The sequence below is a fragment of the Schistocerca cancellata genome, chromosome 5, assembly GCF_023864275.1.
Source record: "Schistocerca cancellata isolate TAMUIC-IGC-003103 chromosome 5, iqSchCanc2.1, whole genome shotgun sequence".
Taxonomy (NCBI): Eukaryota; Metazoa; Arthropoda; class Insecta; order Orthoptera; family Acrididae; genus Schistocerca; species Schistocerca cancellata.
The window spans coordinates 41,034,791-41,052,301 of record NC_064630.1 but is presented as its reverse complement, the minus strand read 5'-3'; the positions used below and the strand labels follow the sequence as shown (position 1 = coordinate 41,052,301).

Below are 17,511 nucleotides of genomic sequence, written 5' to 3'. Positions count from 1 at the left end.
AGTAAGCAAATTTTGTGTTGATCAGTACTTTGAGGTTTGTGCATGTGAACTTTAGCTAGATAATGTTGTGTTGATATTAGCAACAGTGTACAGGTCTCCACTATGAGATTGGGAGCTATTCATAAAAAAGTTTGACTCCCTATTATGCTGTCTGTCAGACAAAAAGAAGAAGTTATTAATCTGTGGTGATTTCAGTGTTAACTTTCTAAGCAATTCTGATAGGAAAAGTGAACTATAAGTGTTGTTAACAACATATAAATTAGAATCAGTGATCAATTTCCCTACACGTATAGCTCAGGACAGGAGTACTGTAATAGATAATGTATTTGTACAGAAAGAGGATGTAGAACATGCACAAGCTTTACTGTGATAAATGGGTTATCTGACCATGATGCACAAATGATTAAGTTACAAAACCTAACAGGGTGTACACTTCAGAAACCATTAAGTAAAAGTGTGGGGGCGCTCAACCCGGTATCTATAGATCACTTCAGAGAAAGTTAAGGAAATGTAAACTGGGAAGATGTATATAATGAGCCAAATGCTAATGATAAACTCAGCATATTTCTTGATAAATTTATATCCCTTTTTGAACATTGTTTTCCAAAGACAATTACTAAATGTAACATCACAAACTTTTCAAAGAAACCTTGGATTACTACAGGTATTCAGAAAGAAAAAGAAAACTGTATGAGACAGCAAGAACTAGTAAAGATCCAGAAGTAGTTTTACACTGTAAAAATTATTGTAATATACTGAGAAAACTTGTAAGGAAATAAAGAAATATGTATGTTAGAAAAGAAATTAACAACTCCAGCAATAAAATCAAATCAATATGGAATGTTGTTAGAAGGGAGACAGGAAAAAGTAACCACTGGGGTAGGTAGTGTTACTGTTAAAGAGAATGAGACGATCTTAACCAACAGTACACAGGTAGCCAATGTATTTAACAATCACTTCTTAAGTCTAGGAGAAATAATTGGTGAGAATAGTTCAAAAGAAAAATCCAGGCAGTACATGGAAGAGTCAGTTTTGAAAAAATTTTAGTCAGATTTAGTTTCATCTAACAATCTCTTGTGAAATAAGGAAAATTATTAAATCTTTTAAAAGTAAATGTTCTGTTGGTGTAGATGACATCTCCAACAAGTTATTAAAACAATGTGGAGTAATTACAGCTGATGTTTTGGGTCACATATGTAATGCATCACTGACTCAGGGTATTTTTCCAGACAGGTTAAAATATGCCATTGTCAGGCCTCTCTACAAAAAGGAGGAAACCACAGATGTCAATAATTACCAGCCAGTATCCTTGCTTACAGCATTTTCAAAAATCTTTGAGAAAGTAATGTACTCAAGAGTGGTTAGCCATCTCAACAGTAATGGGATACTTAGTAAATCACAGTTCGGATTTCAGAAATGCTGTTCCACTGAGACAGCAATATACAATTTCACTGTCCACATAATAGAATCTTTAAGTAGTAAAATGTCACCAGTAGGAATATTCTGTGACTTATGCAAAGCATCTGATTGTGTGAACCATGACATTATGTTAGAGAAATTACAATTTTATGGTATAAATGGAACAGCATATGAGTGGTCTAAGTCATATCTGCAAAACAGGAAGCAAAAAGTCTCTTTATATGTGTCAAGTGATTCAAAGGAGTTTGCCACTTCACCTAACTGGGGTGAATTTACATTAGGTGTTCCACAAGGTTCGATCATGGGTCCCCTCCTGTTCTTGATGGATGTGAATGACCTCCCTTCTTATGTGAAACAAGATGCTGAACTGGCATAATTATTAATCCAGTAAAAGAAAGTCCGATAGAAAATGATACAAATAAGGACTATGGAAAAGTTATTAATTGGTTTTCTGCGAGTGGGCTTGCTCTGAACTTTGAAAAAACACAGTACATCCAATTTTCTGCTGCAAAAAGTATAATTCCTTCAATAAACATAACACATCAGAAGAAGTCAGTAGCCAGGGTAGAGCATACTAAGTTTTTGGGTGTAAATATAGATGAGAATCTTAATTGGAAAATTCATATTTTGGATCTCCTAAAGCGACTAGGTTCAGTATCTTTTGCAATCAGAATAATTGCCAATTTTGATGATGTAGAAATTAGTAAGCTAACGTACTTCGCATGCTTCCACTCTCTGATGTCATACGGAATAATATTCTGGGGCAACTCAACATTTAGGCAAATGATATTCACTGCTCAAAAGAAAGTAGTTAGAATAATGTGTGAGGTTCATAGTCGCACATCTTGTAGGCATCTGTTTTTTCTCAATGACATGGACAAGTTTAAAATCAACAGCGACATTCATGATTACAATACCAGAAAAAAGAAAGACCTACACTATCCTGTACTTAACCTATCTTTGGCACAGTAAGGGGTAAAATATGCTGCTATAAAACTTTTTGATAAATTACCAGATGAAATAAAATGTCTGACAGACAGCAGTAATAGCTTCAAAAACAAATTGAAATCGTACCTCCTTGATAACTCGTTATATACCATAGATGAATTCTTGGATATGAGTAAATAAGTCTGGAGATATAATATATGCATTTTGTGCCATTTAAGGGAATGGGATAGATAATAGAAATATTTAGGTATAACACTATAATGTAAACAAAAAAAAGAAAAAAAACTTGTTTCCTGTGCGCATTTCTTGTGCATTTGACACATTCCACATCGTAACGGTTTTCCGTGCTATTGATCAATGGAACACGTAACTAACTAACTAACTACTTTACTCCAGTTCATGTCTTTGAGCAGCTTGTAATCTGCATATTGTATGTGTCGATAGTCCACCATTAGTGTCATATTTGTTTGTTTGCTGCATGATTGGAGGTGTTTGTCACTAAAGTATAGTATTTATTAATATATCTCTATCTTCAAACTTTGATGGATTTTGATAGCTAAATGTTATCAGTGAAAGAATGTACTGTGAAGCTGTGATTATTTTTCTCAATCCCTTTAACTGATGCTTGCACTAAGTATATGAATGAACCCCACACACAACTTTCTTGTGTACAGTGTAGTTTTTATCTACATAAAAGTTACCACAAAATATTATAAAGTATGACCTCACAAATTAAAATTTGTGAATCAGTGTCACTACTCTTGATACTCCTAAGGCTGATAACTTATTTTAATGCCAACTGTAGCTGTACATTATATTGTAGTTGCACAAGCCCCTCCCCTCCAGTCTTTCTCAAACATTTTGATTATGTGCCATATCTCTCCCCAGACGCTGTTAGATCCTTGTTACATGCTAACCTCCCTTTCCCACAGTGCTGTAGCTATGTATGCAAATGCTACCTGAGTGCTACAGATGTATTTAGACACTGTCACTATGGTACCTTCATGTGGTGGATGTCTTGGCATGTGTACATGTATTTTTGTCCCATTGTTCTATACGCATTCTTCTGTAGCTCTTCATAGTTTAGGTTGTTTAGTTAGACTTTTTGTGAACATCTGGTTTTGTTATTTAATCTTTGTCTACACACCTGGCGAACACTAAATTTTGCTGACAGAGTGGGCTAAGCATCATATTTATGTAGAGGAAGAAGTCCAAAAGACAGTAAGAATCATAGCAGGATTAATATTTCCATATTAAAAATTGCAATAACTCTCCTACAGCATCTCAAAACAACAATCCCAAACCATTTACTTCAGAACTTATAATCCACCATTGTATTCAAGACTGAGAACTTTCGTAGCTCTCAGATGAATCCTGCTTGATGACACTGCAGCTCAACTAGGATGAGGTCTTTTGTCAGATGAAGTGTGTTAGGGTAAAGGGGGGGGGTGAAGAGTTGGGGGAGAGGGAAGGGTTGCAGAGGGGCTGGGGGTGGCTGACAGAGGCAGCAAATGCAGGTGATAGTGTTGTCTTGGCCACAGGCATAGGGAGTTCTGCACAGTGCGTAGTGACTGACTTGCGGAAGTGGAGCGTGACAGTGTAAGAGGGACAGGATGTGGGTGCAGGATGAGTGAAATTGGGGTTGTGGGGCAAGGGTTGTAGTGGGGCACTGGAAATTGAGGCTAAGAGGATTGCACAATCATAGGATGTGTTGCAGAGATGACTCCTCTATACGTAAATTGTAAATGATGGTGGTGTTAGGAAGAATCCAGATGGCACAGGTTTCGAAGCAGCCATTCAAATCAAGCACATTATGTTGGGTCTGAAGTAGGATGTTCTGGGTGAATCTATTGGACAAGTTTCACAGGGATATGACCTGTGTGAGAAGAGGGTGGAGTAGGTGTGGAGTATGATGGGCTCTACACCAATTAAAATTACTTCATGATTGATGGAATGCAGTGGCAGGAAGCAATGCTGCCAGTGTAAAAGCCAGTCTTACTTCACCGGGCACTGTACATACTTAGAAAACGGGAAATATGTCTAGCACGTGGTGCCTGAGAAAGAACTGCGACTGGATGGCAGTCACAGAGTAATTTTAATCAGAATGTTGGATATTTTGTAGATTGGGTGGATTGCAGATCTCACCTGCCCAGGTTCCTGTGACAGATCTATCTGATAACTCTTTGGAATCAAAAGAATCTAAAACAGTTGGTGAAATTCGCTTTAGCAACACATTTATTGGCAGAAAAGTTATTTTTATCCTTTAAAACATGCATTTGTTGATTTGACTTCCATACACAAATGTCTAGTAGGTAATGGTATCTTTAATGATGATTCAGTACAAAACCTGGTGATATTTTTGTTAAACAAGTCAACCAATTTTATTAATATACTATGGCAAATACGCAATTGAAGAATTCTCTGTTGTCAAAGAGAAAGAGTGTTGGTATTTGCTACAACTAACTCATTTTTCATACCATTATATATATATATATATATATATATATATATATATATATATAAAGATGATGTGACTTACCAAATGAAAGTGCTGGCAGGTCGACAGACACACAAACGAACACAAACATACACACAAAATTCAAGCTTTCGCAACAAACTGTTGCCTCATCAGGAAAGAGGGAAAGAGAGGGAAAGACGAAAGGATGTGGGTTTTAAGGGAGAGGGTAAGGAGTCATTCCAGTCCCGGGAGCGGAAAGACTTACCTTAGGGGGAAAAAAGGACGGGTATACACTCGCACACACACACATATCCATCCACACATATATTTTCCTTCGTGGAATGTTTCCTTCTATTATATATATATATATATATATATATATATATATATATATATATATAATATGTGTGTGTGTGTGTGTGTGTGTGTGTGTGTGGGTGGCTGAGGGACTGCATCAGCTTTCAGACAACACTACTTACAAAGTTTGCCAAGGTAATCCCATTCCTGATGTGCAGGCGGAACTTCAAGGAATCCTCAGAACCTTAGGCCCCCTACAAAACCTTTCACCTGACTGCATCAACCTCCTGACCCCACCAACACCCCGCACCCCTACCTTCTACCTTCTTCCTAAAATTCACAAACCCAATCATCCTGGCCGTCCCATTGTAGCTGGTTACCAAGCCCCCACAGAACGCATCTCTGCCTACGTAGATCAACACCTTCAACCCATTACATGCAGTCTCCCATCCTTCATCAAAGACACCAACCACTTTCTCGAACGCCTGGAATCCCTACCAAGTCTGTTACCCTCGGAAACCATCCTTGTAACCATTGATGCCACTTCCTTATACACAAATATTCCGCATGTCCAGGGCCTCGCTGCGATGGAGCACTTCCTTTCACGCCGATCACCTGCCACCCTACCTAAAACCTCTTTCCTCACTACCTTAGCCAGCTTCATCCTGACCCACAACTTCTTCACTTTCGAAGGCCAGACATACCAACAATTAAAGGGAACAGCCATGGGTACCAGGATGGCCCCCTTGTACGCCAACCTATTCATGGGTCGCTTAGAGGAAACCTTCTTGGTTACCCAGGCCTGCCAACCCAAAGTTTGTTACAGATTTATTGATGACATTTTCATGATCTGGACTCACAGTGAAGAAGAACTCCACAATTTCCTCTCCAACCTCAACTCCTTTGGTTCCATCAGATTCACCTGGGCCTACTCTAACTCCCATGCCACTTTCCTTGACGTTGACCTCCACCTGTCCAATGGCCAGCTTCACACGTCCGTCCACATCAAACCCACCAACAAGCAACAGTACCTCCATTATGACAGCTGCCACCCATTCCACATCAAACGGTCCCTTCCCTACAGCCTAGGTCTTTGTGGCAAACGAATCTGCTCCAGTCCGGAATCCTTGAACCATTACACCAACAACCTGAAAACAGCTTTTGCATCCCGTAACTACCCTCACGACCTGATACAGAAGCAAATAACCAGAGCCACTTCCTCATCTCCTCAAACCCGGAATCTTCCACAGAAGAACCCCAAAAGTGCCCCACTTTTGACAGGATACTTTCCGGGACTGGATCACACTCTGAATGTGGCTCTCCAGCAGGGATACGACTTCCTCAAATCCTGCGCTGAAATGAGATCCATCCTTCATGAAATCCTCCCCACTCCACCAAGAGTGTCTTTCCGCTGTCCACCTAAACTTTGTAACCTCTTAGTTCATCCCTATGAAATCCCCAAACCACCTTCCCTACCCTCTGGCTCCTACCCTTGTAACCGCCCCCCGTGTAAAACCTGTCCCATGCATCCTCCCACCACCACCTACTCCAGTCCTGTAACCCGGAAGGTGTACACGATCAAAGGCAGAGCCACGTGTGAAAGCACCCACGTGATTTACCAACTGACCTGCCTACACTGTGAAGCTTTCTATGTGGGAATGACCAGCAACAAACTGTTCATTCGCATGAATGGACACAGGCAGACAGTGTTTGTTGGTAATGAGGATCACCCTGTGGCTAAACATGCCTTGGTGCACGGCCAGCACATCTTGGCACAGTGTTACACCGTCCGGGTTATCTGGACACTTCCCACTAACACCAACCTATCAGAACTCCGGAGATGGGAACTTGCCCTTCAGCATATTCTCTCTTCTCGCTATCCGCCAGGCCTCAATCTCCGCTAATTTCTAATTTTAATTTGCCGCCGTTCATACCTCACCTGTCTTTCAACATCATCTTTGCCACTGTACTTCCGCCCCGACTGACATCTCTGCCCAAACTCTTTGCCTTTACAAATTTCTGCTTGTGTCTGTGTATATGCGGATGGATATGTGTGTGTGTGCGAGTGTATACCTGTTCTTTCTTCCCCCTAAGGTAAGTCTTTCCACTCCCGGGATTGGAATGACTCCTTACCCTCTCCCTTAAAACCCAAATCCTTTCATCTTTCCCTCTCCTTCCCTCCTTTCCTGACGAGGCAACCGTTGGTTGCGAAAGCTAGAATTTTGTGTGTTTGTTTGTGTTTGTTTGCTTGTGTGTCTATCGACCTGCCAGTGCTTTTGTTTGGTAAGATGATGAGACTTGCCAAACAAAAGCGCTGGCAGGTCGATAGACACACAAACATACACACAAAGTTCTAGCTTTCGCAACCAACGGTTGCCTCGTCAGGAAAGAGGGAAGGAGAGGGAAAGACGAAAGGATTTGGGTTTTAAGGGAGAGAGTAAGGAGTCATTCCAATCCCGGGAGCGGAAAGACTTACCTTAGGGGGAAAAAAGGACGGGTATACACTCGCGCGCACACACACACATATCCATCGAAGGAAACATTCCACATGGGAAAAATATATCTAAAGTCAAAGATGATTTGACTTACCAAACGAAAGCGCTGGCACGTCGATAGACACACATACACACAAAATTCTAGCTTTCGCAACCAACGGTTGCTTTGTCAGGAAAGAGGGAAGGAGAGGGAAAGACGAAAGGATTTGGGTTTTAAGGGAGAGGGTAAGGAGTCATTCCAATCCCAGAAGCGGAAAGACTTACCTTCGGGGGAAAAAAGGACGGGTATACACTCGCGCGCACACACACACATATCCATCCACACACATACAGACACACTGTATATGTCTGCTTGTGTCTGTATGTGTGTGGATGGATATGTGTGTGTGTGCGAGTGTATACCTGTCCTTTTTTTCCCCTAAGGTAAGTCTTTCCACTCCCGGGATTGGAATGACTCCTTACCCTCTCCCTTAAAACCCAAATCCTTTCGTCTTTCCCTTTCCTTCCCTCTTTCCTGACGAGGCAACCGTTGGTTGCGAAAGCTAGAATTTTGTGTGTATGTTTGTGTTTGTTTGTGTGTCTATCGACGTGCCAGCGCTTTCATTTGGTAAGTCAAATCATCTTTGTTTTTATATATATAACTAAAATCATTGTATATATAACTAAAATCATTACATGTATCATAATAATGATATTTTAGTGTCCTTGGAAAGATTATCAAAGATTTTGAACTTTCACATTTGAAGACTGTTACGATTTTCTTATTTCAGCAGGAAATGCGAGTGATATTGTGGTTGCTTCTGTGTTATGCTGCCCTGCAAAAATTCTCTCACTGACTAATAAAAAGCAGTTATTACAGATATTTGCTATACTTGAATTGTCTTTTGTAGAGCTCCTATTCTCTTTAATAAAAGTATGTAATTTTTCAGATGAAAAGGCTTGCAGATCAAAATATCTGTCTTGCTTTCTAGAAAACTAGATTATCTGGTATTGCATGTTCATCAAAATACTGTTGTCTTTATTGTGGCAAAATAGGCACGGAAAAATCATAGAAACCTTATCTTTCATTTTCTAAAATAGACATGATGTTCTCCAAAAACTTTTTGAAAAATGTTGATACATAAAACTAGATTTTTCTGAATGGTATTTTAGTGCAGATTGTTAATGATGCAAGAACAAAAAGATTAAAAAATACAAAAAATTCAGAATCCCATATTTGCCATGTAAAATAATGCCTCATCGACTAAATGATGTTATAATTTGTGATTCACAGAGCAGACTCTTAAGAGTGGAAGAGTTTTAAGCTCACTTAAGTTCTATTGGGCCAGTCTTAAAACTTATTCTTTTGCTGTTATAATAAACATTCTACACACGCTTTTCCTGAATTCGTTACTCACTTTACTACACCAACTCTCTCATCATCAGAGCCCTTCTCTTGTATTTCATTTCATCAATCTTATGTCTTCCATTGCACTTATTAGTGGTCATGTGTCTCCTGTTATTAATGTTGTTAACCTTTAGGTATTGCAGAAGTAAAAACAGGTATTATCATTACCTTTATAATTTAATTTATACACTGACAGTTCCAAATTTAAAGTAAAAATCAGTGTATATTTATGTCATTATTACCAATTTTTGTGGCTTATAATGTTAATATGTTTCAGGATCTAACTGGAATTGAGGATATGTCTGTCTGCCGCGATGTGCTGCAACGACATGCTTGGGACTTAGAGGTGTCAGTACAGGAACAACTCAACATGCGTGAGGGCCGACCGTCGGTCTATTCTCGGGATAGGGAACCTCCAGACTTGGTGCAGTCTCCACCACCTGTCAATGAATCACGCATCAGTCAATTTTTCTTCTCAACACCTGCCCCTGCAAGAGGCAGTCGTGGCATTTTATCTTATATTGTCTCACTTTTCTTCAGAATATGCTATGATACAGTAGCAACCTTTTTGCGGTTTACATTTGGCTTTATAAGGCCAGATCCAAGGAGATGTAAGTACTTGTGTTTTGCTTTGTATTATGTTATAAAAAATAAATTGGTTTCAGCCGAGAGAGAGAGAGAGAGAGAGAGAGAGAGAGAGAGAGAGAGAGAGAGAAGAATGCGGAACTGGGGAGAACAACAGGAAGTAGTATGGGGTCCACAATAAAGAAACGGTAATAGAAAGAGGTCTGAGATAGAAAAAAAGAGCTGAACATAATACAGGGTGCCATAGAGCCCAGGAACACTTTCAATTATTTACTGCACAGGAACCAAACATTGTACAGTTGTCATACATATGTCATTCTGAAGAGAAACCGTGAAAGTTGTTGGTTTCTTCTTCTTCTTCTTCTTCTTCTTCCCTTCTCTCTCTCTCTCTCTCTCTCTCTCTCTCTCTCTCTCTCTTTTTTTAATTACCGCCACAGCGTAGTTCGGTAATTTGCCGATAGTCAGCCCTAGTCGCAAACGTGGCGAGTTCAGGTGTGGAGCACTCTTTCTCTGTGTTGGAGTTCGATAAAACCAAGTGTGCTACAGCTGTTCAGTGGATGTTTAGACACAAGTATCATAAGAAGCCACCAACAAGGAAGGCCATTTACCACTGGCACAACAAATTCGTTACGGTGGACTGCTTGTGCCTGGCAAAGAGAAGCGCATGTCCCAGTGTGACTGAAGTGAATTTAAAGCACGTACGAGAGACATTCATAAGGAGTCAAAAGGAATTGGTGCGTCGTGCATCCAGTGAACTCGAAGAGGCTCCATTGACAGTGTGGAAAGTCCTGCGACAGAAGCTGTCTATGAAACCTTTGAAATTGGAGCTAGTAGAAGCCCAATGACGATGACAAAGACAAGCGTTTTGAATTTTGTTCACAGTTACAACAATTGAATGAGGATGGGGATGGTATTGTTGATCGCTTAGTTTTTAGTGACGAAGCCACTTTTCACACTAATGGGAAAGTGAACAGGTATAATTGTCGAATCTGGGATACAAAGTATCAACATGAATGCATAGATTTTGAGTGTGATTCCCCAAAGGTAAATGTTTTTTGTGCCATGTCACGTAAAAAACTGTATGTGCCATTCTTCTTCACCTAGAGCGCTGTCACTGGATATTCCTACTTGGACACATTGCAGCAATGGCTGATGCCTCAAATGCAATCGGACTCTCCGTTTATCTTTCAGCAGGATGGGGCTCCATCCTATTTTCATTGTGAAGTTCGCGGGTACCTAACACGGAGCTGCTGCATCGATGCATCAGCCATGCTACAGAAGGGGACAGCTGTTTCATGAAGTAGCCTCCCCGATCACCAGATCTTACTCCGCGTGATTCTTTTCTGTGGGGACACATTAAAGATGTGGTGTATATACCGCCTCTACCACGTGATGTAGCAGAGCTCCGGGAGAGAATACAGGAAGCGATTGCCACAATCGACGATGCCATCTGGGACAGGTATGGCAAGAATTCGATTGCCATATTGACGTCTGCCGGGTTGCTCAAAGTTCACATATCGAATGTTTGTAAAAAAAACTTTCAGAGCTTCTCTTGAAAATGCAATATGTATGACATCTGTACAATGTTTAGTTCTTTTGCAATAAATAATTGAAAGTGTTCCCAGACTTTATGTACACCCTGTACAATGGGAACAGAACACTTGGTAAAAAATTTCTCAGGTATCCCTAAAATTGGAAAACTCCTACACAAAATCCTTCACATATCACCACAGTGATTTCCACGGCCTTCTCACCATTAGGTGTAAAATTGGACGAAGTTATAGCATTCATATTCCAGTCAGCCATAATCAGATTGTCAAGCCTGCCAAAAGACATTCCATGGCACACATCAGCCACCCCCTGTTGCAAATATTTCATACTCTTGTCAATGACAACATCACATTTTGATAGCATCTAAATTGTAAATCTGCTTTGTTGCCTTAACAGTTATTTTGTGTGAGAGTGACTAGTTTTAGGATTAGCTAGTTTCAAACTACTGCAAAGATTTGCCAAATATGCAGTACGAGGTCTGTTCAAAAAATTCTGGAGAATTCGTAATTTCATGCCAGTGCTGTGTTGGAGCGAAATGCTGTTGGCATCCCTGCACACACGCCTGTGGTTAGTGTGTAACTTCAGAAGTTTCATTGTTGTATGTCTGTTAGTTATTGTTCAGTGCTGTCTTGAAGAGAACATTGTGTCACACAGTTTGGGAATTTGAAGATGGCAGAGTTAGCGGAGTAAAGTGTCTGCATTAGATTTTGCATGAAATTCGAGAAAACTGGTACAGACTCACACCAAATGATGCAGGAAGCCTCCAGTGATGAGTGCTTAAGCTGTACTCAGTGTTATAAATGGGTCACACGGTTTAAAAATGGCTGGAGGGAAGTTAATGAGAACCCTCGTTCAGGATGCCCTTCGAAGTCAACCAATAATGCTCGTGTCTTGAACGTCAATGAAATTGTATGTGCCAACCAAAGACTGACTGTCCAAGAAAGTGCAGAACACTGTAACATTTCAGTTGGATCATGTCGTGTAATCCTGACACTGCATCTTCGAAGCATCATGTTGCTGCCAAGTTCATCCCATGGCTCATGAGTCAAGAGCAGAAAGACCTTCGCCTTGAAATCTTTCAAGAGCTTTTGGATCGCACAAATGAGAATGAGATGTTCCTTAAGAGAATCATAACTGATTATGAGACATGGGTCTACAATTATGATGTTAAGAACCAAGGTTCAATCTTCACAGTCGGTTGGGAAAGGTCCTCCAAGGCCAAAAAAAATGTTGTCAGTTCAGGTCAAATGTTAAAGCCACGCTGTGGTTTCCTTTGACTTTGAAGGATTAGTTCATCATGAATTTGTGCCACAGGGCAATCTGTTAATCAGTGGTACTATCGGGATGTGTTGTGATGCCTGTGAGAAAATGTGAGAAGGAAACAGCCTGAAATGTGGCAAGAAAATTCATGACTCTTGCATCACAATAACACACTCGTGCAGTGATCCCTGTTGGTGCGTGACTGTTGCACAAAAAATGAAATCAGAGTGCTGCCTCATCCTTTGTACTCTCCAGCCCTGGCCCCCTGCAGATCTTTTTTTCTTTTTGTTATGATTATTATTTCCAGTATCGGAAACCCCATTGAAAGAATGAAAATTTGCAATGATAGTTGAGATAAAAGAAAATTCAGAGATGGTGCTTCATGCAGCCCAGCAAGAGGCATACCAAGACTGCTTCCAGAAGTGGAAAAGGCATTGAAAGCAGTGTATCAATAGTGGAAGAGACTATTTTGAAGGAGACCATAAGTAAAAGATAAATGTAGAAAAATTTTATGGACGAAGTTCCAGAATTTATTGAACAGACCTCATATTTCATTTTTACTCACGTGAACCTCTTTATTGTACTTTTAATTGAAAGGATGATTAAATAATTATACTTACATGAATTAATACAGCCCAGTAATAGTTTCATATTGGCAATGATAGCAGCAACAATACCATAAGAGTGTAAGAGAGCAAAAGATCATTGCACACTACTACACAACTTTTTATAGTACTTTTAACTTCTACTCTCCTTTTCCTTTCTTTTCCTTCTTTAGTACGTTCTCCAGTGAACCATGACACTAACAATCTGAAAACGGCTTTCGCATCCTGCAACTACCCTCCCGACCTGGTACAGAAAAATCCCTGAACCATTACACCAACAATCTGAAAACAGCTTTCGCATCCCGCAACTACCCTCCTGACCTGGTGCAGAAAATACGTAACCCATCTCCAGTAAATAGATGTTGATTTCTATCTTCAGGTCTGTAGTCCGACTGTGGGCATTTGTAAGCAGCTCAGTGGTTAATTGCTTTCAAAGTCCCACCAAAATTTCAACCTGGAAATTGGTCAATAATGGAAAAAAACACAAAAATTGGGCCTTTTTTTGTGGTTTTCACTTATAACTCTGAAGTAATACAATTTTTGGAAAAGTTGACTGTTTATGCAAATAAAAAGAATAAAATATCCCACAGAATAGGTCTGAGTGGCTTTTTTCATCTTACCAACCATAAGGCATGTAGCACATCTTCAAGTTAATGTAATTTCTAGCACCACCACCAAAACCCAATTCCTCACTCTACATCTACTTCATGTATATATGTGTGTGTGTTGGGGGGATAATGTGGGAATTGATTAATAATTGCGTGAATAATTGGAAAAAATTGATTGGAAACTACAGTTGAAAGAAATTAAAAGATAATTTATGAATCTGTACACAATCCTTGGTGACTTTAACTGATACCAATATCAACAGATCATCAATATCAAGACATTCAAGGTCAATATTCAAATTTACATTGCATATTGCTTCACATTAATTCCATTGTGCGTAATCTCGATTATAAAAATGCCGATGCAGGATTGCTGCTCCTGCAAATTCCTCTTGTCTGCTCCGATCCTCCTGACGCAGGATTTCAGTTGCGGGTGAAATGATGAACAGACAGGTATGGATGTCCCATATATGCAAATTAATTTTTACCTTTCTAATAACTTTTTATAATGCTTTTAATGTACAGTTGAGATACACATTTTTTAACAATGCTGGTACGACAGATCCAAGCACACGTCAGCACACTACCACTTATAGAAACAAAAAGCTGAAGATACAGGAAATAATAAATTGAAGAGCATATTTCTTATTTTGTTTCGTGCAGATGTATCAAAACATTATGGACAGAATAACATTGGGTGCTTGCGGCTGAAGCATAATGGTTGGAACCGTGTGTTCTTGGACCTCGTGCAACCCTATTTCTAGGAACTTTTATTTTTGCCCAGTCACTGTTGTACCTGGTGGTAAACCGGTAGAATGTGCTGGCGAGCAGCACCCTCATTTGATGGCAGAGAAGCAAAGTTTTCTGAATGCAGTTTGCTGTAGCTTCTATATCCAAGGTAGTTCAAAGGCTCTCTGCTTATACCACCTTGTAGCTTAATTAAGAAGTGTTAACCACACACTGCTGCAGTCTCCATGTGTGTGTTCGTGTCTTTGAATATTTGTATGTCCTGTTTCAGTTCAGGGTTTTTCTTCAGTGTAGTGATGTGCTTCTCCTTCTCCTGATTGTAGAGAACAGAAGCACGGCAACATCTGCTGACTGCATGCAAAAACAGCATATTCTATCAAGTTCTCTGAGGAGAGTAAAACTGCCATGGGATTTTCCTTTTCCCTGGTTTCATCAGTAATACATTACTTTGTTGATTGAGGCCTGTTAGAACGACGAGAAGCTATATCTCCTCCCCAACACTACGGCAGGTAAATGGGTTTGGGCCAAAGATATTGCAGTGTTGATAATCAAGGTATCAGCGTCTTTCACAGGTTGCTTGAAGCTATGCCTGCTTTGGGCAATTTGTCCATTAATATTTACATTAAGTGGTCCTTGTTCTTCGAATTTTCCTGAGGCACAGGTTGCCTTCGTTTTGTTGAAGGTCATTTCTACAGAGCTGTGTTTGTGGGACCTTCATGTTTGCTCATTCTGTTGGGGCTAGTGCTCAACTTGTCAGGGTAACCATCAAACACCTACAATAGAACTGAGTTGCACATCAGTTGACTGAAGGAAACATAACTGTCACAGTTATCTGAAAATGACTGCTCACTGTGCCAAACAACTTCATGCAACTGGTCAGAGCCAGCTCACAAACATCATACCCCTGCACTGCATCGAGTATCAACTAACAACTTCTCCAGTACCATCGTGACATTAGTGGAGGATGGAAATCAGCAATGGATGTGCAACAAAGTATGGTAAGGGCACATAGGGGTGGGGGGTCCAAAGACGTCCAATCTTTTCGCTTTGAAATCGCACAAACTTCGACACATGTTACAAACCATGTGGTTGGTCTGACAAAAAAGGTCTCTGAGAGCTGTTTTGTGGGAAATAGTATCTTTCTTATTACCACAAGTAGTCAGCTTTGCCAAAAATTGCATAGTTTCTGAGTTATAAGGTTTGCTGATGCCTCTTCTTTCTTCTTGTTTATCCCAGCTTCCGGAGATATCTTGGTGAAGAGACACAGTAAATATAACAAGTTCCGTAGTCGTACAATGAAATTATGCAACAGTTAGTAATCTCATTGTTTGTTTATTGGAATTTATGGAAAAGATAAGAAACTCTATCATACTCTCACATGTCATCAAACTTTGTGTTGCATTTATGTGTGTAATTGACTTTACTGTGTCGCGAACCGTTTCAATGAATTCCTTACGACGTTGCTTGGCAACGCAATCAACAGCATTGTACATGTATAAATTTTAATTGATCCTTGATATTTTAAATAACTCTTCGGTTAGTTTTTGTCCAAATCATCACTTATGTCAAAATTAACTTCAGCTTCGTGGATCAAATCCAAGCATATTCATAGCTATTGTCCACGATTTACTGAACAGCCCGATCTCGCACTGGCATGTAACTTATTTCAAATATAGCGTACAGTTTTCAGTACTTCCAGCGTCAGCTAAACAACTCTTTGGTAATGACATGATCTCTGGTAAAATCTAAGTGGAACAGAATTTATCTCCATTCAAGTCGGAATCATAAAATAAAATTCATCATGCCGGCAAGCGAACTATAAACGCGCACATTTTGCACTCTAAGTAAGTCATTGTCTCAGAGTAAAAGCTGCACATAAAATCACTCTCCTTTTCAAGCGTAGAAAAACCGAAACACCTTTATATTAAATATTTCCATTCTGAATAGACTTCGAGAGTTTATATTTCACAGTCAATAAAATTTTATCACCTTAGAGAAATTATTTAATTTGCCAAAACGGATTTAGATCACAATTAATTCATGTTTGGATGATGACGCCACAAATTGATGCTTGCTTGAAATGAACGCATTACATGTAATAAAAGTTCTGCCTGTAAAATAATGTACTGATTTTTTGCAACAGATTTGCTACCCCTTGTATCACTACAAAGTGAAAGCCAAAAATTCCCATTTTGTTTGTAACTCTTCTGTTTTTGACTCATTTTTTGATTGAAATTTTGATGGGACTTTGAAAATTCAAATTCAGCACTCTAAAAAACATATCGATAGCCCGTAAAATAAGTATACAAAACTTTCCACTATTTGGCTGTTGTCAGCACTAGTTGACTGGATTATTTGGATTGATGACAGCTTTATAAGAAGTAAACATTCATACCATGAAAGTATTGTTTCCTGAAATATCCTAGTACTGAACAATGTTCTAAAGCTCCCACTAAGATCTTCAGCTTTAATGTGATCCATGGTCCTTGATCTTAATACGTAATTGTATATATGTAGCTTATATTGCGACAGTAACTGTAATATACAGACTGAAGAGTTCTTGTGTGCTATTGTGTGAAGTGATGTTCTTCCACTATTCTTCTTTTCCCCGTTCCATTCCCTGCATAGTGTATCCTCATCCTTTTTTTAAATCTGTGTGGGCTTTTTGGTTTATATAACCTTTTCTCTCTCTCTCCCTCCCCCTCTCTCTACATGTGTCTGTGGAAATGGATGGCTACAGGTGAATATTATCAATAGGTATTAAAGATAAAGTTAGTGAACTCCTTATAGATGATGACTCTGACATTATTGGTGTATCGGACCTTCACTTAAATGATTTGACAATTCAGAGGATTCCTTTGCCAGGATATAGATTAACTGGCTGTTTTTCAAGGAGTTCCTTGCAGAGTGGAGGAGTGGCCATGTATGTCAAACAATATTCCATTTGAGTCCATAGATATCATGACACTGCACTGAACAGGAATGTTCTGCAGGGGCACTTGAATTTAGGGAAACTATTCGAAGATCTAAATAGATGACAAATATTATGCTATCCTTAACACATTTCTCATGCTCTTTGAGAGTTGCTTTCCTTTAGAATGTTCTAAATGGGGTACTATCAGTGAAAGCAGCCTGGGTGGCTGACTAGTGG

The 17,511-nt window shown here is 39.5% G+C and overlaps 1 protein-coding gene across 1 annotated transcript in view; it reads left to right on the top strand.

Annotated features, from left to right (window-relative positions):
• Positions 1 to 17,511, top strand: part of LOC126187325 (FAS-associated factor 2) — a 120,248-nt gene that overhangs the window by 28,274 nt on the left and 74,463 nt on the right. Inside the window, exon 2 of the mRNA XM_049928343.1 lies at positions 9,282 to 9,615. Within this exon, the coding sequence (XP_049784300.1) occupies positions 9,282 to 9,615 (334 nt within the window). The remainder of the gene's footprint in view (positions 1 to 9,281; positions 9,616 to 17,511) is intronic.